The sequence below is a fragment of the Dysidea avara genome, chromosome 1 (assembly GCF_963678975.1).
Source record: "Dysidea avara chromosome 1, odDysAvar1.4, whole genome shotgun sequence".
NCBI classification, from domain to species: Eukaryota; Metazoa; Porifera; class Demospongiae; order Dictyoceratida; family Dysideidae; genus Dysidea; species Dysidea avara.
Genome location: NC_089272.1, coordinates 57,016,325 through 57,040,306, shown reverse-complemented (window position 1 = coordinate 57,040,306; position 23,982 = coordinate 57,016,325). Strand labels below are relative to the sequence as shown.

The 23,982-nt window shown below is 36.4% G+C and overlaps 1 protein-coding gene across 1 annotated transcript; it reads right to left on the bottom strand.

Moving 5' to 3' along the window:
* Positions 1–841: 841 nt before the first annotated feature.
* LOC136237131 (uncharacterized) lies at positions 842–23,970 on the bottom strand. The gene is made up of 24 exons (XM_066027432.1): positions 23,754–23,970; positions 22,029–22,122; positions 17,781–17,868; positions 15,185–15,278; positions 15,060–15,104; positions 14,021–14,093; positions 13,841–13,918; positions 11,524–11,670; positions 11,014–11,116; positions 10,921–10,964; positions 9,974–10,029; positions 9,831–9,929; positions 9,617–9,707; positions 6,260–6,474; positions 5,814–6,016; positions 5,312–5,437; positions 4,780–4,832; positions 4,641–4,727; positions 3,573–3,690; positions 3,242–3,307; positions 1,977–2,089; positions 1,773–1,863; positions 1,042–1,108; positions 842–987 (listed from the first exon to the last, which is right to left on the bottom strand). The coding sequence occupies exons 1-24, from the start codon at positions 23,848–23,850 to the stop codon at positions 947–949; spliced, it is 2,289 nt and encodes a 762-aa protein (XP_065883504.1). The 5' UTR covers positions 23,851–23,970; the 3' UTR covers positions 842–946.
* Between the last annotated feature and the right edge of the window lie 12 nt (positions 23,971–23,982).

The following is a 23,982-nucleotide window of genomic DNA, read 5'->3' as shown; positions in this document are numbered from 1 at the left end:
TTACATGCTAAGCTGGTAAATTAAATTTTAGATTTAAACTGTAAACAGAAATTGTTAGCATTGCAGCATAACAAAACAGAATACAGCAAAAATTAATAACATAAATAACTGCTGATAAGTATGCATTGTGTAGCTACCAGAAAATGGGTGTATTGTATGAATGTAAGATACTTCAGTGAAAAGTACCTTTACAAAACAATCAATATTAAGTGATTTTTAACATGCATGGATATCCAATTTATTGAAAAACTGCTGCCTATTATGCTAGCATTATGCTTGATGTTTCTGGTGTCTAGCACACTCAAAAATAATGCTAATATACGTATAATATATAGCATAGTAGGCTATTCACTATATAACTTCAGCCCCTGTAGTCAGGTTGATCAACTAATAAGAGTTTAAGATGGCAATTGTGTAAAATATGCCAGACTGGCATATTAGGTGGTATTTCAAACTATGGAGCTTAATTCCATGAAAATAGATTTATACTCCCTAATAAAGCAGTCAGTGGAAACTGCCATAGAGATACTTGCTTAGAAGTTTAATTTTAACCTCTCAATAATCGGCAAAGCCGTTCTTCCTTGTTGGAGTAACAAAAAAGACATTCACACAAAAATGAAATACTCTTAGACTAATAGATCATTCCCTGATTAAAATGTTCCAAGAGAATTGTAACCAAGCATAATGGAAACACTGAAGAATATAATAGGTGAAATTTTAGAGAAATTCTTGAAAACATTCAGACAAAACTTTGAGCATATTTGACTCAGTCCTAGCAACTGACTAGCTTTCACACATCTGTCACATAACTACTGCTCCGTATTAATTATCTCACACACAGTTATAGTCTAAAATATAAATAAGTTCCAAAAATAACAGTATGTAGTATTAAGTGATGTAGGGAGTTGTACAACAATGGGTTAGAAAAATAAATAACTTCCTTAAATTATTTTGATTCTTCGTTATCATCATCATCCAATAATCTCGCTATGTACAACAAAACAATTATGTCTTCATCATCACAAAAGGACTATTCTATACCTCTGTAACTTTTGGGTTGATAGGCATTCCACACACGAAGTGTTCCATCCCAACCAGCTGAAATGTACTGAAAAAATTACATTCATTATAACACACAGAAGATAAAAACAGAAAGTAATTAGAGTTATACTAATATTATCACTGTTTCTTGTGCAAATGTCAAGTTACGTACATTTGTGAGTATTTCCCTATACACCCCATAATGACTGAATCTAGCACATGTACATGTGTACATATGATACTTCACTACACTGAACCTTTACAATGGGACACTCATCAGTGACAAAAAAGATTGCGATGAACAAACAATGATGTTGGATATCAAGGTGATAATGCTACAAAGTGAAGTATTTTTGGTTCAGCAAATAGTTTCATTTGTTCTGGCATCAGATTACACTGTACAGCTAGGTCTACACACACACACACACACACACACACACACACACACACACACAGACGCACGCACACACACAGACGCACACACACATACGCACACACACACGCACACACACACACGCACACATGCACACACAGAGATGCACACACGCACACACACACACACAGACGCACACACACACACACACACACACACACACACACACACACACACACACAGACGCACACATACACACAGACGCACACACACAGACGCACGCACACACACACACACACACACACACACACACACACACACACACACACACACACACACACACATACACTACACATACCTGATCACGTTCTGGGATATGGATGATGGTTTTTATTGTGTCGGTATGACCACAACTAACTTGCATTAGTTGTAAACTGTTGTCATAAACTCTATGAGGAAAAAAATTACATAATAGCCAGTTCCTGCATGCAATGTCAATGCTTAGATCTGTCCATAAATACAAATGCACATACACACTCATAGCCCTCAATTAACAGCTCACTTGATGGTACTCTTCACAGCTGCAATAATAAACCCATGAAGTTTATCAATAACCAAAACTGTCACAGAATCACCGGTGTTCATGATCTGTTCACAGGTCAGTCCGTCTGCTGACTAAGTGAGGATGTGGAGTGACAATCACAGGATATCCTTTGTACATTATACCATAACTTGATTAATGTGTGTGTGTGCGTGTGTGTGTGTGTGGGGGGGAGGGTGAAGTATTATAAGTAGACAGACAATAGGGAAATGATTAACATTGCACTGTGAACAGTATGTGGATAGCATGATGAGTAATATTGAACTAAAAGATACTGCAGTATTACAGTGTATATGAATAATAGCAATACCAAATGTATTTACCACCAGACATAGATGATACAGATATGATTTATATTACATGCATTATATTGTACTTTGTGTGGAAGAATCAAAATGCTAAAGTGTACTGTATTTTCCATACTGTACCAATTAGCTACATATCTGTACTGCATGAATCATAAGTCATACAGTACAGTTATGTGGATAGTTGGGCAAATATGCAGTACAAGTTATGTAAGCCGGGAAAGGTATGAACACAACCCCATTCAGACAGTATTTTATCCATGAACACATGCGTGACTTGCAAAACTAGCCAAACTAGTCTAGCCCGGTGACCAGATGACACAAACATTTCACTGATCGTCTGATCACTGAAAATTTAAGTGGTGAGCACGCTTTGAGCAACATGACCAGGGAACACTTAAAGCACCGCCTATGCTTGCGTATGAAAAATACAGCACTCGGGGGGGTGTCTCAAGGCTAATACAACACCCCTGCTTCACCTTGTGCCATATTAGCCTCTTGATCCCCCCCCCCCCCTCTCCATTGTGCAGTATTTTCCATACACATGCACAGCAGATAACATTAAGTGTAAAGAGTAATTTATTCTTCTACTTTCATTAAAAAAAACTATCCAAATTTTCAAACTTATTTCATGACAGCTCCAGCTAACTACTCTGGGTGCGCTTTTTATAGCATACACTGTACATAATATTTTTCCTGGTGGTAATTAAAAGCCTTACACAAAAAAAAAGTTTTACAACTTAGTTGTGACGGACACATAAAATCAGCCCACATGTGGTAGCAAGAAAGACGATGATCTCACAATTGTTTACAATGACACAAAGCCACAGGAAGATCTGTTACACAGAACTCGTAGTAAAACCATGTCAGAGTATGGACTAAACCTCCCAAACTTTTCCAATAATTTGTAATATAACTCACCCACACCCTGAGTACTCCATCATCAGATGCAGACACCCAGTTGTTGTGGACTTTGTTCCACTTGATCTACACAGGAACGAAATAGAGCAAAGGATGTACAATCGACTATGTGAAATTGAATTGTATACACAAAAATTCTGTATAAATAAAAATATTTATTACATGTTCTCTGTCTACTTTAAATCTAATAACATTATAACTACTGTTGCATGGCAACTATACAACTACCCACTAAATGGTCACAACCACAAACCAAAAATAATTTGTCAAAGGAAATGAGTTGGCTTAGTAGCTGTGAAGTGGTATATGCAATGTACAAAATGTCCCTAACTTTAGCAACTTCGCTGACATGTCCTTTCATTGTAGCCACCAGTTTCATATCAGATCCTTTAGTTGCAAACTGTCGTAAATATATCAGACGATCCGTTGATGAATATGCAAACAAATTCCTAACAGAAACAACAGAAACAACAAGTTATATCACAAATAAGTTTTTTTTTGTGTGCATATTTACCATCTGGGAATCAAACTGATTCATGCATGCAGTAACCATCAAGTTCTAGTTCATCTCACTCACTGTAATGTTTTAGTTTCACTATGCATATACACATGTAATGTTGGTGATTGATGGCTAGTATTATTATGGTTCATGTGTGGGAATGTGTTAGTACACTGCCCACCACTATGTGGTATAATAGCCCACCAGTTAAACGTTGACATCACTAACTGTGTGACTATCAGGTTGGAGCCAGTGTGATGTTATTTCCACAAGATAACTACAACCTACACACTTCTGTGATCTATAGTGTTTGTGAGTTGTTAATGATATTAATCATAATCATTTCAATGACATTTACCAGTTGTTGTTCATTCACGATTGTAATTATATATTTGACACCATGTAAAAACATGTGAATGAGAAAAACAGTGCAACAGAAAATGCTTTCCTTTCAAAATCTTTGTCGCAATAAAAAAAGGAGACAGATATTGTATATATCCACGAAATATTTTCAATAGATGTATCTATTAAGGCTTTACAGCACAAGTGCTGAAGGTCTGTAGGACACCTGGTCCTACAGCCTGGTTAAAGTTGTTACATAAAGTGTGTTTGAAAAGTTGGAGAAAGGAGAAAAACTCCATGACTGGACATGGGCAGCCTCAAACCTGTAGCCAACCGATTAATGCTCAAACGCTTACAGAAGTCTGCCAGGCGGTCAGGATGTTTTCTCCTTGTCAATTTCAAGTATATGTATCCATAGGAACTCTAGTGAGTGATACTGTATATATCCACGAAATCGTTTCAATAGGTGTACTGATATCAACTATTATGCTCTACCACCTCCCCTTTACATGCATTATGAGGTAAAAGACACACACAACATCAGATAACATGATTTACATTTCACTGGAATAATCCAGATCAGTGATGACTCCATCTGAAGCCACCTCATGTCCTCCCAGTTGACTATGGAACTCATCAACTAATCTGAACAGTACATGGTATTATGAAGTGTTATACAAATGATATGAATACGTACTTTCCTGTTTCAAGATTCCATAGACAAATCCTTTGATCCCATCCACCAGAAATCTGTTTGAAGGAGTAACAATTTATGCTAATACTGACATGTTGTACCATACATCATTAGTACACTTATCATGTCATTATTAGTGGATGAGATGTGTTCCTACAACATTTAGCCACTACTCTTCGATCTATACATTATCAATGGCTTTATACATGTTTCCAAGTAGGTATACTCTAAATAGTTAGAATGGACAAAAAATCTGAGGCCATAACTAGTCTGGTTGTATGGCATTAACTGCCATAGGCTCTGCATGAATCAAGTCCTTGTTACTGTTGTATGTACAGTAGTCATTTTTTGTACTCAAAACTTTAATTCCATTACTTCAATCAACCATGTGTACCCAGTTGTAAAGGAAGGATATTGTATGTGATCTTATAAATGGAACTAAACAAACTAAAACAAATCATTTTGATGATGGAATAAATGTACTAACATATGTATTCATCCTAAATATCATAATTATCATATATATATATAGTACCAGGTAAGTTGTGGAGTAGCCTGGACCACTGGTCCTCTCTACAACAGCTAGACCAGGAGAACATCCATAGTGACCATTAAGAACATAACGACACATGAAACCAGCTACTCTGTTCATGACAGATTCCTGGCAACAAGAATTATAATATTAACCACACCAATTCAATCTACATGTATTGTTTTCATTACTGTTGAACACGATACAAATATAGTAACTTCTAAAAATAGCACAGTCAATTTGATAGTGCAAATAAGAACTGTATAATACACTTATATGCAAAATAGCTAATTATAGAAGTGTAATATTGTTCCTGAAAACATCAACTGTGTACTTGTGCAATGGATGTAAAATGTGTGTGCAGTGTAGTATGTGTGTGGTGTGTGTGTGTGTGTGTGTGTGTGTGTGTGTGTGTGTGTGTGTGTGTGTGTGTGTGTGTGTGTGTGTGTGTATGTGTGCACATTGCTCAGTGGTTAGAAGATGTCAGAATCCTATACATAGTTACCTCTTGGTTGACAGTCACTAATTTTGTTGGTTGTTCTATGGTAACTTCCTTGTTACTGAACACATCACTAGTAATCAATGTCTGGTATTTGGTCATATTCTCAACACTAATATCTCTAGTGTTGTGTGACCCAACTCCTTGTTGCTGTTGCTTCTGCATGTCTTTCAATACTTTGACCGTCTCTTCATCAAATCCCCAAACAACTACAATGAGAAAGAACAAAGCAAATGCCAGTCACTTAAGATCAAACAAATTAGTTGATGTGCATGTACACTATAAACATTAGTGGGTAACTTCAAAAGATTCACACCTAGCAACCAAAAACGGCTTTTTATTCAGTTCTAGGAAGTTATTAATTGTAAGTGCACACACACACACATATACACTAACTATCCAGTGATTACGCATGCAGCAAATGATTTGACCCACAATTCTCATAAACTTACAAATTTTTCCATCTTGTGATGACATTACTAGAACATCAATGGATTCAATAAATAAAGAGTTGACAAATCCCCTATTGTCTGATTTGAAAAATTCTGCTTTCTTTTTCTCCTTATTTTCCTCTGAGCCAACATTCTCTTTTAGTCCAGGTGGGTTATTCTCTTCTTCACTCTCTAACAGAGCAAGTAGTCGCTCGTGATAGTTTAGTTTTTCTTGGCTAAAAATAAGAAACTATATGTACATCTAATTATAAATTAACTCACAAATGTAAGACATCTAAAATTTTATAGCACGTATCACACATAAAATTTAGTTTCATCTAAAATTTTGTCATTGGGTGTTCCTGTTTAGACAGCGTTTAGTTGTTGATGGTTTCATTTCATAGGAAGCATAGCCAACTGTAAATATCGTAAATACTGAATAAGGACAACAATTACATTACAAGGAAAAGATGTTAGAAAACACCTATATCACTAAACATCATTATACTTGTGTTGTTTCTGTGATCGATGCACATAGATACTGAATTATTTATAGATCACAGCATGGCTTATGTACCACAACACCTTGATTAATTACACAAGCTTTGAAAACTGTGTGTTTATGGGTATCAGTGGTTGACAACGTTTCTGAACATTTGATAACAAGACAGCATAGGTGTGGGGGTAGTAAATTAACTATTGGGATTTGTGTAGCGGAGGATTGTACACAACCTGTTGATATTGGACAGGCTATATATGGTAGTATCATCTTTGACTACAATGTATTATATGTGGTAGTGGACGTTGATATGTAGCTATTTTGTGTGCAGCTGATATCACATAATACACTGTAGCCATGTACATGAATCTAAAAGGCACCATTAGGAACCTACACCTGATCGGCACGGGCAAGATGTTTCAGTGTGTTTACTCAAGAAACTCTATGGTACACAAACTATTCCTTCTCATGATCAAGGTTGGTAAGGCTTGATGCATGAGTATTGTTGGATAGCTTTAAGTTTAGACACTCTGACTGTGATTGAGGTAGTTTTGATATGTGCTTTGAAAGCATGAGTTAGATTAGGAAATCAGTTTTTTTCTGAGATAGAACCTGTTTAATGGTTGTGTATGCTCAGTAATTTAACGCAGGCAGTATATCATAGCATACAAAAGAACGTTTTCATAATCAGCCATGTGCCTTCCTCTATCAGACAGTAGCTACCAGATAATCCTTCCTACAAGTAATACACAACCTCACCTTGGTAAACGTAACCTCCTCATAGGGTGCTATGAAAATTGCAACAACACATTTAGGTGGTTTGGTTGAAGCCTCAATGAAACATGCCTAAAACATCAGGATATTCATAACTACAGAGGTAGACAGTGTTAAAGGAAAGGAAAGTATGTAAGTTGAAACTGATTTCTTTCATCACAGTGCTTCCTCACTAGTAAACTATACCACTAAAAGGAAATACCAAAGACAAGAAAGAAAACCTTAGTTGATCATCCGGTGTTACTATGCAGCAATGTAGTTCAAGGAACTGATATAAACACCCGATATTACTATATTTCATTTGATTTTGAGGAAGTAAACACTAAAATTGAGAATATGTTCTACTTTGTAGAGTTGTTCATGGTCTAGCAATCACTACTGCTAATTTTAATAAGATTTGAACATTTGGATGGCCTCACATAAATACATGTAACAGATCTAGTTGGTTAGAAAGAAACACTATACCCTTTAATTGCCTATACTTCCACATAAAAGTGGTGAAAATTAATTATGTTGGAACATACAGATAAGAACCTGTCACTCAACTAAACCTCATCCATATACAGTAGTAACCAGAGTGATCACATTACTACATGTTACTATATATACAATGTAGCTACAATGGAATCATGAATTGTCATATATCCTGTAGTATGATAAATATGGTGATCCTACATGGGTAGGAAGACCTAATTCCTTGGTATTCTCCTATCCATAATTGCAAGGAAATTCACATGCATAATTAGATTTAAAGTATAGCTACTTTTGCAGTATTTAGTTAGCCTCACATAGCCAGAGTGCTTCTTTTTCTTTTGCACTATGTTCACCAGACCCATTTTTCACTTACCATACACAAACAGAAAAAAAAGAAAAACAATCCGGACCTTGTTCACGTAGTTTCACTATTATGATTGTGTTGGTGTTAATATCATTCTTCTGGGTGAGTATAGGCATAGCAACCTGATTTTAGTTTGCTAAAAGATAAAATACTTTAATGCAACAGTTAGTTGTTCTAAAAGAGCAGCCATGCCAGTGCATAAAATTTCCTTCAAAATTGATCTCAGGAAGCTAAATTTCTAGGAAGTGGTTACTGAACCAAAAGGTTTTTATTTTCGTGTCTAGTAGTTTCCCCGAGCATTCGACTTTAGGGGACGCGCCCAGTAATTTCCCCGAGCATTCGACTTTAGGGGACACGCAAAGTAACATTAGCGCTAGGGTCGGGTTCAGCCTTGGTTTCTTCTTCACCTTTAGGTTACGTTCTTCTTACTATATACTGTATAGTGAGACTACTACTTGAGTAACATTTATAAGGTAGAAAAGTAGAGGTAATGGATAGCTAGCAGCGGTAGCACAGTGGTTAGCCCACCACCTACAGTTCCAGTAGTCCAGGGTTCAAGCCCAGGCTGAGTTTTGTGTGTTTTTTTTGTCGAGTGACCCTTTTTTGTCTAAGTTTTACTGTCAGTTCAATAGCGAGTCCGGCTTATTGAACCAACTTTCGGTTCAGTAGCCACTGCCAAATGTTTAAGTTGTCCTGTGGGGGCATGCCCCCAGATCCCCTAGAGTTATTTGCTACACCTTTGGGACCTTACCTGTTCTGATGCTCTTGCTCCATTGCATGTGTGTACCTCTTCCAGTAGCGCTAACCAGCTGGCAAACACAGACATTTTTGCAAAGTTCAGAAAATATTGTTCTTTATCCTCTTCTCTGGAGTTTTTGTTTGTGTGGCAGATAGGTTCCTGGGTCGCGGTACAGACTGAAGACAATAGGGTTATGCAAACTTCACATGTAATTTAGAAGATTCAGTTAAAGTGATGTACAACATAGGAATGCTGCATTGAGGATGGTGACCATTCCATTGCAACAGGATTTGGCAGGGTTTGCTTCTCTACCCATACAATGTTAGATAGTATGAATCTACAAGTGATGACCCAGAGATGCAGTCAACCATCTGGTTGATAATGATGCCTTATTTGATACTACTAGATATGTTTGTATGCTTAACTGAAATCCATGGTGATATATGCTACATACACCATACTGTACGTATGTACAACTGTACATGCATTCTTCATCACCATTAGGACAATGATATACTGAAGACTCACCTGTACATGAATGTGTTGAGCTGTAGTCGCTCCCATTTGATCACCTCACCATCAAAACTTCCAGAAAAAAGAAGGATTGGGACTTTATTTGCTATCAATAAAAAACAAATGGTGTCATTTCAATGTTATATACGTACAGTTGTGATTTTATACACATTTTTAGTTCTAATATTAAGTGTGAATATTTTGCCCCGTATGTGAGAGAAGAACTTACTGTAAGTCATTGCTTCAATGTGGTCAGGACACTCTTGTATACACACACATGAGCTGTAGCAATACTTCCAAGCATGAACTTCCTTCCGATTTGTAGACCCTAAACAAAAGTATTAACTTCGCACATTAATTCTAAGTACTGACCAAGCACTACACTCATTTCTGGGATGTAGACAAGATGCTGCAAAATTTTGTTGTATCTGTAAAAGAACAAAAAAAAAAAAACAGACACAATTACTCTGTACACTGCATTGATAGGCCAACCTCAAACCCACTTACTACTAACAAAGTCATAATATAGGTGAACATAATCATCTATATTCTATACCGGTCCCATTACAGTAACTACGTATACAACTTGTGAATGTAACACAGTGTGGGGGCAGATCAAATGAGCCATCTGGGCTACAATTACAATATAGCCTAGTTGGCCACTTTCCCAGGCTACGTAAAACAGCTAGCTGATTATATAGAAATTATAGCCGAAATCAATTGTAGGAATGTACATGTGGTTATTACACACAATTTTTGCCATATAAACCACTCATGAAGCATATTGTCACCCTTGCTATCCCACAAGGCTTACCCTTCTAGGTTCCATAAATAACACTTAAAAGTCTCAACAGCCTTGGTTAAAATATTTTTAAAACTTGCTTAACAAATATCTTTTATATCTTTATTATATCTTAATGATATACACGTTCACAATTACAAACGTAGCCAGGATGTACCAGCTGCTGACCGCCAAATTCCAGTGGATGCACTTGTATTGGCTTGAGTGATTGCATTCCCATCTGGGCTATTAGCAATAACAAGGGGCACTAGGGCTTTGCCTGATACGTATGCCCTCTGCCCTCAGGTCTGCAATCCTTCAGCTTTGGGCACATATAGCAGGAAAACAGTACAGTGAAACCTCTATAATCCAACGTTCATTGGAATAAGAAATTTGTGTCAGATTAGCAAGGATCTCAATTTGTGAGGTAGTATTACACAGAAAAAAGTCTTTTAGGTATACAAAACAATGTAAGATTATCTGAGGTATTCTGGATTACAGAGGTGTTGGATTAGAGAGGATTCAGTGTATCACTTACCTATCTTCAGATGGATCATCCAGCTGATTAACATACTCAGTAACCTGTATATTGTGTTAACAAGCGAACTGTATTGTGCTAATGATAACTCACATTGTCACCAGATTTTGGATCATAGAGTAGTGCACTTTCTGTCCCTGAGGCCACCCATATCAGACGAGTGTACGGAACATAACACAAGCCAGAAACTGGTGCACTAAAAATATATATATACATACAAAATTGATGACAGATGGCAATCTTGTTCATTTGTATTTGTAATAAACATGGTATAAAGTATCTAACATATAGGGATCCACTGTGTCATTTATGCACATATGTAAGTCATAACATCAAATGATGTAGCCAGTGGACTAATTGGCTTAGAGTTAATCTACTCTGTAACTTGGTAACTGTATTGTAGGACATCAGTGTTTAATGGAATCTCTTAATGGCCAATTAGAATCCATCTGTTGTCTGTGTACCCATCTCTTCCTGAAGTATACAATTTTTCTTGGAAACAGAATGTATTGTGGAATTGGATAAGAGTGTGATAATTTAAGTATTGCATCATATGTACACTTCTAAATCTTCCTCAAGAAACATGCTATTGTTGGTAGTTACCTGAAAAGTATGGTGTGCACAACATTGCCATCAGTTGACCATATCTTAACACGTTTGTCAAATGATCCAGTAGCAAGCCATGTACCACTATCACTGTCACTGGCCACCACCAAACTGGTTATTCCAGCTTCATGAGCATTGTTCAACCTGTAAGGATATATACATGTTCCTTGTGAACAGGATTACTAAATGTGAAACCTGTTGATTCTGGTGGCGACCTTATTAAGCAGGTGGCTCCATTAGTCAGGTTATGTTGTACACAAATATTTGGCCATAAATGGTCCAGCATATTTTAGTCAAGAAAAGAGTTCATTTGTCAAAATGAAATGCATCACAAACTATTGTCGCACTAGCGTACTAGTCTATTATGGTATGCACAATTCAGAGCTTCAGCTGTACTTCTAGATACATTCAATGTGTACTTAAACCATCTACATAAAAAAACATGTGACTGTCTCTAATCTTATTGACTATTTGCAAGTATTGAAATTACTTGTCCAGAATGTTGTTGCAGTAGCTTGTCAATTGTTGGGACCAGATTTAATACATTTTATGCATCTTCCAGATCATCTACTGTACAAATAGCCAACAACCACCATTTATACTGGTTTCTATGAGGTTGATTATATCACACCAGTAGGGAGGGCAAAGGATCGCTTTCAAAATGACTGAGGAATGTTAATTAAGAGATGAATTAGGCTGAATTACAGGGATACTATTCAGGGTTCAGAACTAGAGGACATTTACAACACAGATCTTTATCCAAGACCACAGATCTGTATTATAGCCATATTAAGCCATGACCATAGCTCATCAAAGCCTCTGATTGCTGACATGACTTGCTGCTGGCTTGAAAAAAGCAACAAGCGAAGACAGTGAAATTTAATAATGTATACGTTCAGCCTTGTATTTGTGGTGAAAAATTAACCTGCTGTCAAGGGCAATAAGACTTTGTGGTTTTCCCAGATCCTGTCACATAACATTGCGTGATCAATATCACTAGATCATCTACAAGTACTTACTTACAATGTGTACATTCATTATTGAGACAATATGTACAGTATTATACAGTGTAGCAGTACTGTATATTAGGCATCATAATGATGTTCACTTTCTCATAAAAATAGTGACTGGAAATCAGCCTCAAATACCTTTTTGGCGGTATTGGATAGGTATATAACCAAGTCCAAAAGTGTTTTCAGTGCAGCCCAAAACACTTCTAATAAGTTGCTATGAAAATATTTCTTAGTGGAATTTTCTACTGACTAACTGACTGATTGCATTACTAATGCCTTCAGACAAGTGTAACTCAATAACTACAGATAAGTGCTTGAATTTTTTGATGTTGCTTCTGCTCAACAGGTACCTTTTGGCACACCTCAGTATGCAATTGCACACATCTATGTCCTCCTTTGTGTCTCATTTCTTTTTGCTGACAGTACAAGGTGTCAATTTGCGGTGCTGACTATCACATAATAAAAGTCATCTGTACATATTTTCCATAATAACTGGATTGATTGCAGAGATGCTATTTGTGCTCCTCTTCATTTGTAATGCTGAACTTAAAATTTCTGATTTTGTTTTGTACTTGTGGACAAAAATTTCAGAACATGAGACAGATGGGTATGACGCATACATTGATGCAAGCACTGTCTAGTTAATTATAACATTGTTGTTGGTATAGGTAGTTCCTCTCAATAGTGTAGGAAGTTAACAGAATAACTTGTAGTTGTTATGGGAAGTTACCACAACAGCTGTTTACACAACACTGATGGACTGAATAACATTTTATTCCTCCTGATATCATCACTGGAGCATTTCACATTATTAGAATAAACAACTAAAATTACAGGATACTTCCTTTGTAAAACAAACTACAGGTATCAAAGGAACCGTAGGCAATATTTAAAAAAAACTAACATAGCTAGTATCATTTCATCACATTGTGTTATACGTATAAATCACTCAAACATACAGAACAGTGTAAAGAAAGTATTTTAGATAAACCTCAGAATGAAAATCAAGTGATTAAGTACATTTCTACCAAGTGCACAACATATCAACCTGTCACTATAGCTGCTGACTGAGTGTCAGTACTTCAGAAGTCTGCTTTTACTTCACCCTCTCTTATGTCATGCCATAAAACTATGTGATAGGGACTGGACAAGATTAGATAACTACTATCCCCTAGGGAAGGATCTGTAAGTTGGAAGTCACTGAGATTCATTCTGAAATTGAAATTCTATCTCAGACCAGGTGCTGACTGACACGGTAATTGAGTAAACAAAACAATTATGCATCGTACAAACACACTTACTTTAGACTGCACTTTAGTGGTGCACTGTGTCCTCTTGGAAGCGATGATACATCATAGATGATAAGTTTCTTGTCATACCTGTAGGTGGACATTGACAACATTAAACTGTGAGTCGCAGAAAGTACAACAATGACGTAGGGAGGGGTATACTGTTTTGCGATACACAGGCTTACAACTTACCCTGCTGTATATACTTTGCTCTCTAAAGAAATGATACATTTGATAATATCATCATGTCCATTGATAGTCTCCGCTGCAAAAACAAACGTGATAAAATATAACAAACACACGACCTGTACATGGTAGTCTTATTATCTGTACATTTCTGCACATTTATTGTCAGTCACTACCAACTGATTGATATCCCAGAAAATAAACTGTTAAATGGTCTATACCATGTATAGAATTGCTTCCAGCCACACCAAGTAATTCAATTAGCGTAATGAATCAAGTATTGTTAAATAATAAAACTTTGTTATTACAATGATGTGTGTAGGAAGTGAGTACACAAGGAAGACTGATTGTCAGTTAGTGATGGTAGTGTGTACTGTCATCAGCTTTACTACCCGTGAGTAGGAATATAAACTGCATTATGTATGTACTGTAAAAATTAGCATTACTGTCAGCTTTTATAACAATTACAGTTCCAAGTATAAAGGTTTTAATGCTCGTTGCAACACTTGTGTCGTTGTTGAATGTTTTTTTGTTTGGTGTACGTTGTTGCATGTTTTGTTTGGTATATGTAAGATGTATGTTTATTTATTATTTATTTATTTATTAAGGGTTTACAGCACAAGTGCTGAAGGTCTGTAGGACACCTGGTCCAACATCCTGTTTAAAGTTGTTACATAAAGTGTGTTTGCAATAGGTGGAGAAAGGTGTACATTGTTACATTTTTGGTGTAATTGCTTTTGCTGCATTTCCTGTTTGCAATAAACACTTCTCTTTTGTATAAGGTGATAATTAACCACCTAACTGGAGCCGGTGTATGGTAGTTGTTGTCCAGGCAATAACAATCACTGATCATTCTTTCAACAAACCTCACCATCTGGCTAAGAAACTCAGCCGGATGGAGAAGCAAAACATTGATAAGTTAGCTTGGCTTATGACACTGCTTATTTGTAGTCATTTACAATGCATGTGAGCTAAGTTCACTACACACATACCACATGCACTGGCAGTCACACTATCAATGTTATATACATAGTTATTGGTGTACCTTTCTCACGTGACAAGAGTGGCATACCAGAAGGAGATGTCTTATCTAAAATGATAAACACGATAATAACAAACTTAGTTATATACCAATAGCTGACATAAGACATTCTAATGGTATGTGCCAACCTGTTAAGCTGAACACTTTCAAACATCCATTAAAACCAGCTATTAATTCATTACGTCTTGCAACCCAAGCCATTGAATACACCGCCATTCCAAGCTACAACAAGAAAGTGACAAACTGCAATCATTATTACTACAAGTGTATGAATTGTAACATGTACTTTGTTATCAAAACATACACAGATGTGCGTAAGTGTTGAATGAAAACTAGTAGATGATAATGTAGCACAGAAAAGGTGATAATACTGGAGCACAGTTCAGTTAAATGTCTATGAATGACAGTACAATAATTGTAGTGACAAAGACAATACAACAATGGGATGGATGACTTAATTTCCAATTACATTCAATTGAAACCCATAAATCACAATTCCCATATAACACAATAATGATACACTTTATTTATTTAAATGTTCCTTAGATGCTATAATAGTGTATGTAGGGGCTGGACTGATGGGAGGCATCAACTCTACAATTTCCAAAGCCATAAAATGACATTGTTAAATGTCACATGATCAGCATCTTATGATAATGAAATGGATATAAACGCACAATAGCCTATAGGCAGTTAGATACAATGTCACACACAACAAGTTTAAGTGTGTCAACATTGTAATGATAACAGACTCAATACTGGTCTAGGATTATTAGACCGTGTGATCTCTAAGGTAGACAATGACATTGATAAGCTCATGCAATTGCAGTATATGCGTACATGTATAATGAATATTTTGTGGGCCAAACATGGCCTTATTCAGTCAGAATCTCTTTGTTGAATGCGGAACCAAAAATTCAGACTGTGATTACCTGGAGCTGGTGGACTTGGAATATCTTCTTTTTTTCTTTTTAAAAAAAAAAAATATATATATATATAAAGCCTTTACCTGAAGGTGTTGGGGGTTTATATTGTACTAGGCACTGGTATTGTGTCGAGCTAGCTAGCTACATACGTACGTACGTAGGTGAGCTAGGTGTATGGAAATTGGTTGGTGTATTATTCAGAAGCTCATTAACTCTGCAATGTAGTACTAAATGGGTTCCTGGTAGTCACTACCTGTAGATCTCAGTAGAAAACTTTGTTTTTCTGTTTATTATCTTGCTTTTTTTCTTCACTCTGGCAATTGAATTAAGTGCACTGCTGGCCGGATTTGATATATGGTTTCCAAAATTGTCTTATCTTTCTTGTCTTTATCACAGTGGAGCACAAACAATGGCAATTGCAAAATTAATGTTGTGAGCACTAACGAGAAGTTAAAAAGATAATAACCTGTTGAATTGAAAACTATTCTACTGTATGTCCCACTTGTATTAGCCAGTTAGCAGAAAATTAAGCTATGTAAATAAATATTAAAAGTTTTTAGAGAAACTTGTTTGAAGGAGTTTGGGAGTACTCTGCAGACATTTTTAGGTTCAATTATACCTAATCAATACTGCCAAGCTGTTATGAAGGAAAAGTGAAGTTTTTAACAATCCCTATACCATACTGTATAAATACTTTCATCTTGTCAGGTATCAACTGGTCAGGCTCAAGATGAAACAGCAGATACGTACCTAACAATTATCAGCACAATTATCTAACATTGATCCTACACATCTATATCATTACACACAGGACAATATATGGTTACAGGTGTGGTAAAAGTAGTATGGCAGCAGCTAAATGGTTGAGTGAGTCTGAATAGTTTGCATACTGAAAACTGCATTGAGGAAGTAAGTATAATTTCCATGAAGCAATAAACCTTGGCTCTGATTATAGCAATATCAAGTTTATCAGATTATACGTGACTACATGTGACTGTTGCTTCATTAAGCTTGCAGGCAGTGATGCAATATGTACAAATTAAACATTAACATAAACATCCAGGTGACACGTTATCATGAAAATAATTTTGCATTGTTATATATAGGCTGCCCTGAAATATTACATCACTTCATTTCTGTGTAGCAGTTGCCGGCTTAAAATGAAGTACAGCAATTTCTACACAAAGGAACAGTCTGGACAAGCCTCACCATGGACTATACCATTGAGGAACAACATCTAGTCCTACAGTCACATCACATATTGCTTCATGATAAATTATATGCTATATATGTAGATTATAGCATACCCTTGTTGGACGTACACTGATGTGGCTTAAGAGACACAAAGATAATGTTAAGACTAGACTAGTGCACCCATTTTATCAAGCTCCAGAAATAGTAGAACGTGGCTTCTGAACATACTGACGGAAAGAAATGTTAGCTAGCATACAACACACACGTATGTTTATATAACAGCAGATAGCTGTTGGCAGTTTACGTAAACTGCTTCATCTGTTTCTCATGAAATCATTCTGTGCTATTCATTGTAAATCAACAACATTTACTAAGAATTACTAGTTATGACAGTCAGTATAACCATAGTAATACTGGGAATGGAAAACAATGGGTGGGAGCACAAGATGGCTCAATGCCATACATTACATGTATTGCCATTAACAGCACAATATTGGGGAAGTGACTCAAGTGAGTATCAATAAAGCTTTTCAAATAAGACACCAGCACGCTTCAAATATGTTAAGTATACATTGCAGCCAGTGCCAATCAATGGTCAATTTACCTCAAGAGTTGAGTAAGGAGTTCCATTTGGTGCCCATAAAATTATGGTACCATCCACCGAAGATGAAAACATCACTTTACCCTCATTCCTGCAAGCATAAACATACGACATTAAATAACAAATCATCACACCCAGCAGGTGTCATGGGTGCATCTCTTTGTTACACAAATACCCGAATATGAAAACAAAATCTCTACAAGTGAATTTGAAAATCTAACCAAATCATGCACTCGCACATGTACAGTATGTAGAATTAAATTAACCAACAACAGACGATACTTTCTTACTATCAGACCGTTAAAAGATTTTACATATTAGCCATATAAAACACATCCAATAAGACTAGACCTAAACTATGTCCTGTACATTTGTATTGGATTAGGACATTATGAGTGTACAATGATTCAATGGAATTAATTATCAAATAATAAGTTCTAATACAATATTAACAGTGTAATTGTATACACAACCTCAACACAACTTCACTCAAGGGTTTAAAGGGTTAAAAATGATGTGGCTGGGATACACACAATACATTCAGATGCCAGAACCCATAGTAATGTGTTGCTATGTTAGTTACATCAGTTGACACAAACATATCCTAGCAGTGCAAATCATATCTTATTTGGTGAATAGAAAATTAATTTGTCCACTGAATTCATATACATTAATAACATACAATGGTAGTGTGTTTCCCGCTATTAAGTAGGTTTACAGGCTTGGTCATGGACATTCAATTTGGAGGGACTTTTTACAGCATTCATGGTGAATTAATATTAAATTTAATTAGTTTAGTTTTACCATTTTTTCATGTTTATTTAGATTTTAACTGATGCAACCCAAGACATTCCTGAAATTCTACTGCACTTTACAGCATAGTGTAAATGCTGTGTCCTCCCATATGCCAGCTCTAGAACTGTCACTGAATAAAAGTGATTGTCCGTCACAAGTCTTACAAGTCAACAAAATTATGTATCATAATGTCAGCATACAGTTCAATTGTTATTCGATTACATTATCTTGTACCATGTAACAATTATTATTGTTTTATTTGTAAATATTTGTATTAAAGCTTGTTGATTTTGTCACGATCCTTACAGATGAAGTTTCAACCATATGACTTTAAAGTAATAGTTTGATGTCTACAATACATCTGATTAAGAAATCGCATGTTGTATACTAGGGATCTCTCATCTGCTAGACTTGTGGTACAGGCTACATATCCTTGTAGACACCTGCAAGTAAAATATCCCTTGCACACATCTAATCGTAAACCTTCAATGCATACCAAACTGGTTAAATGCAGTGAAGCCAACTATAGTGTACAAATCTAAATCATCAAAGAAAGGTAACTCTGGTGGTGTGAATGAGCATACGTAGTGGTACAGTACCGCCCAGAGGTAACGTTACAATCCCTCGCAAGTTCTCAAATCCAGGCCACGACTTGACACAACACAAGACTGGAACACATCATGTGCGAAGGCACGCAGTTACTGGAGCAGCCACCCAAGGGAGCTCGCATGTTGTGGCTACACATGGTGAGTTAGCTAGTGCACACATGCCAAAGAAACTCGTGGGTTGACAATTGGCTGCACGAGTATCAACTGCTCGTGAGTGCAACGTTACCTCTGGGCGGTACCGTACTTCAGGATGATTATACAACAAATTTAATTATTTACACATATTTCCAAAGAAGAGAAATTTTTATTACGCAGCTTGGATTGTCTTGGATGCATACAAAAATATTTCCAGCGTGAGAGCACAAGTTCCTAACTTAATTCCTAACAAGATAGTTGTACAATATTTGAATACACTACACGTGGTGCTATGGAGACCACTGAAATTAAAATATTATTCCAGCATGCATGAGTATTTACTGGATGTTACTTAGTAACACAACATGCCTATTGGAACTTTTGCAGCGTAAAGTAATATGTGCCTGTAACATTACTGCTGAAATTGTTTGCGTGTGTAAGAAATTTCCCAGTCAGTTTGCGGTTGAAAGAAAATTTATTTACTGAGCTATTACCAACCGAAACAGATATATATTTCACTGTAGTTATGGCGGGACTTTTTAGCAGAGGAGAATTTGGCAAATCACTACAAACTTTAATCTGCTAATTAACTCATAGCACCAGAGATTATCATTTTTCATTATAGCTGGAGGTTGAGCTTCAATACGTAAAAAGTTTATTTTCTAAATGGAGTATTCGTCAAAGTTACTTCCACCACAATTGAAGCTGTTTCAAGTTAGGAGTGGAATTTGCTGATTGAAACTGTGACGTAAGCAATTAAACACATCAGTATTCACAGGTAACTGATCCTATTACCATTACAAATAATTATAGCAGACAGATAAGCTGACAGACACCTGTATTGTGGCCATACAATCAAAATACCTGACATGACCGCTACACCCTATATCCATAATAAGTAAACTAAGTGCCTAACAACATTAGACCTAGATACCACTAACACTAAAATTCTTACACATCAGTGATATGTATTCTTAGAAAATTTTACGTAACATTTCCTTTGATGTCTGAGGTTACTAAATCCAATAGAAACCTGTGGCAGGGTTACTAAATAGTTAGTAACATGTGGTCTCGCCGGTGGTTGTTTATTACATTCCCCAAATGAAAATTGGCAAAGCCAAAAACAAAATGTCCTTTACTGTTAGCTTATACTTTCTGGACAAGACAGGCATCATTAGCATTCAGCAAGGCATCCAATACCAATGCCCGGCACAGTGTGGCACTGACACAACAAACTCGAAGGATAAATCTCGATGCTAGTACTCACAATTTGCTTCTTAATAGCTTACTTTCTGGACAAGACAAACATCATTCTAGCCCAGCATAGTAACTACTTGATACTGGAACTAGTCACGCAACAGTTATGAATGTCACTCCAGCGCAGTGGTATTGACACGATCAACTTGAATTAAGGATAAATCCCTATGTTAGCTTGCCACTTTCTCTCACTCTTTCTTAATTTAGAAAATTTTCTAAATCACATAGAATGGGTTGACATTGGTTTCTACGCTATTTAGACCTCCTCAGATGATGTCGGCTTGGCTACCCACAATTAATTACCTGGGCCTGCAGCCTTGGAAATTAAGTTTATGGGTAGCCTCGCCCACATTGTCCTCGGGTCTCTAAATAGCATAGAAACCTTGTCGACCCATTCTAACTAATACTTAATACCAAGAGTTCATAATATAAGAAGAGAGGAGAGTGTCCTACTACAGTATAGCCTGTATAAACGCGTATCTTGAAGTTATGATGCAATACCTATAGTCACTTTCAATGTGTTAGTTGGTCAGGCATGCACTCAGCATTAAGTTTCAATAACTGTTGTAGCTATGGCTTCAATAAGCAGTCCACTGATGACATTGTCAACACTCCTTAACACTTTACATGTTGACATGATATCCTAAGGAAATCAAAGTTTTACTGCATTACTTCGAGATACGACATTTATACAGGCCATACTGTAGTAGGACACTCTCCTCTCTTTTTATATTATGAACTCTTGTTAATACCCACATGGATATACCTGTAGTTACCAAGTAACATGTTATAATGCTCATCTTACAATCTAAAATTAATGTGATTAAGATATTTAATTTTGTGTACATGATTATCACTATGGTTACCTCTTTTAAAATTGCAACATTATTAATGGTCTACACAAAATGGCTTCTGTCTGGAAATGGCTTGTTTTTCATAAAACCATTCAATCACACAGGAAGTAGAGTCAGTAATTCTCTATGAATACCAGAGTATTGAAAATAGTCCCTGATTGAGAAGCCCTTACAAATGCAAACCCTTCTAGGCTTCTTGTGGTATAATAACTGATTGTACACACTGATTCATAACATACCATGAATGACAAGTAAAACTTTTGCAAACATTCTGAATCCATAAAAATATCGTATGCTTTATAAAGTCAAATAATCATGTTTGAAAATACAAACTCCTCAACATTAGCCTCAGGCACATAAAATGTGTCAAAAACAAACAAAATGTGGTATGCAATCTCTGTCTGCTATAACCTTCTCACATGCTTACACAGAAGAACATCTTTCAACACTTGTGATACTGCCACATAAAATTATCCACAAGTAAAACTATTGATGGACATTAACATAACATACAACACTTATACGTACATGCAATGACACTTAAAATCTTAAGTTACGATGTGATAATAGACAACCAATTTGCTACTGTACCATTAACTGACCAAAACACTAACTGTGTAATCCATCCCTTGTGTGTGCTAGGTAGAATAGTAATGTTGTGACCACTGTCAGCCTCCCAGCTCTTTAGTGCTCCATCTGTAATCCAATTCATCCACACATAAAATCATCGTATCCAAACAACCATCTGATAATCTTATAATAATAATAATCCTGCCCATGTAACCTCAGTTTGGTTTGTAAATTATTGATGTTGTCTAGTCACCATGGAAAACTTTGCTAATGGTCATGATGGCTCAGCCAACGGTGGCTGACAGGCAGGCAGTGGTCGATGAAATCCACTAACCTCACATGATGCGTGGGGAATATATGTTCCATCGACCACATTTAGTTGTTAAACCACAAGTCTTTAATGTGAAACACAACCATTAGGTAATTACAAAGACTCCATAATGTCTAACAAGTGTAATTGAGTGTACACAACTGATTGGTGTATAATTACATAACAGTTATACAATCTTGTGTCATACTCACCTGTATTTCAAAACTTTGACATGTCAATAAGTACATATTTATTATAATGGGTAACATTACATGTACATGGTCACTGTCATTAATTTTAGTAAAATATCTACTGAAAATAATCTGTGATACTACTGTTAGCAACTACCAGGGTCGTACATGCTTGATTACATCACGGCTCATGAACAATGACCAACAGTGTAGGAGTGCCTTCGTGATGTATATATATTTACACTAAACATACTACATTATAATTATATTACCCACAGTACAGAGTTTAACTGGACTCATTTACTATCATGAATGTGATATACAGTCATGCCAATTTAATGATCAAACAAACAAACAGTCAACAAAAGAGATTGTGGCAATTAGGTAATGGTTACACTGCAGAAATATATGCAGCTGTTTTAGCTTACATTACTGGGCTACTTTAAGACTAAGTCACGCACTTCACTTCTACATTAATCAACGATTGTTGGCGACAAATTCCAAGTGTTAAAATCAAACTAGCTAGTAGCTATGATGCAGCAATTATGGATTTAACTGAAAGGTACCAAGATGTCTCTTTTGTAAGGCTTACAATAAAAATTTATCTTTATCAGTTGGCAACCTGACAAAACATCAATGCCGTATGAAGCCGCCAAGCCACATTCGTCATGTAGCTGGCCTTCTAATAAAACATGGGAAGAACTGAACTCCAACCATGCCTTGATTTGCAAGTCACCTAGGTCATGTACTGCATAGTTGGCTGATCGCCACTCACACTTGACAGGTGATGTAAAGGAGAAGGGACATATCTAACTACGAAACATCACAACACTGTTTGTACTTGATCTAGTTTTAGTACCTGACCCAGTTTTTGCTGAGCAGTACTGGCCAGTTGCTAGGTTATTGATAGACTATCATTACTCCAAACAGTGACATCAGTCAGTAATGTTTATTTAAATCCACCAACACAAGCAGTTAATAGGCAGTTAGTTAGCATAGTTTGCACATATGGGGCCCACATTAGGGATGCTCTATTATCACCATTTAGCTTTATATTAACAGTTTAGCTGGTGGGGCTTTATGTACACAAACGATGCAGCCTACACGAGACCTTACTGGGATAGCCACGCCCTTCAAAAGTAATGAATGATGTATTCACATCAGCCCAATTATATAAGATTATATTGGTTGGCCTTTAAATGTAATGTATACTTTATTCCAGGTTATACGTACGTACGCATCAATTAAACAGTTACCTTCGTATCCAGTGATGATTTCTCGTCTAAGCGCGTGATACAGCAGCGCCGTGATAGGTTTCGACTTGATATCACGAATAATGAATCTTTTCTCCATAGTGCGTCCAGCTTGTGAAAAGTACTGTTTACTACTTCCGATGTGGCGCTAACATGGTATCGTGTTGACGAGCGTATTAATGTGACAAAAATAAAAGCTGGAATTATAGCGCATCATGTGGTCGCCTAAATT

Bases quoted from the DNA above. Each gene is read 5' to 3' on its own strand.
- LOC136237131 (XM_066027432.1), bottom strand. From the start codon at position 23,850: ATGGAGAAAAGATTCATTATTCGTGATATCAAGTCGAAACCTATCACG. The intron at 13,919-14,020 runs GTAAGTTGTAAG...GTCCACCTACAG, and splicing joins AGCAAAGTATATACAGCAGG to GTATGACAAGAAACTTATCA. The intron at 10,965-11,013 runs GTGAGTTATCAT...CACAATATACAG, and splicing joins ATCCAAAATCTGGTGACAAT to GTTACTGAGTATGTTAATCA.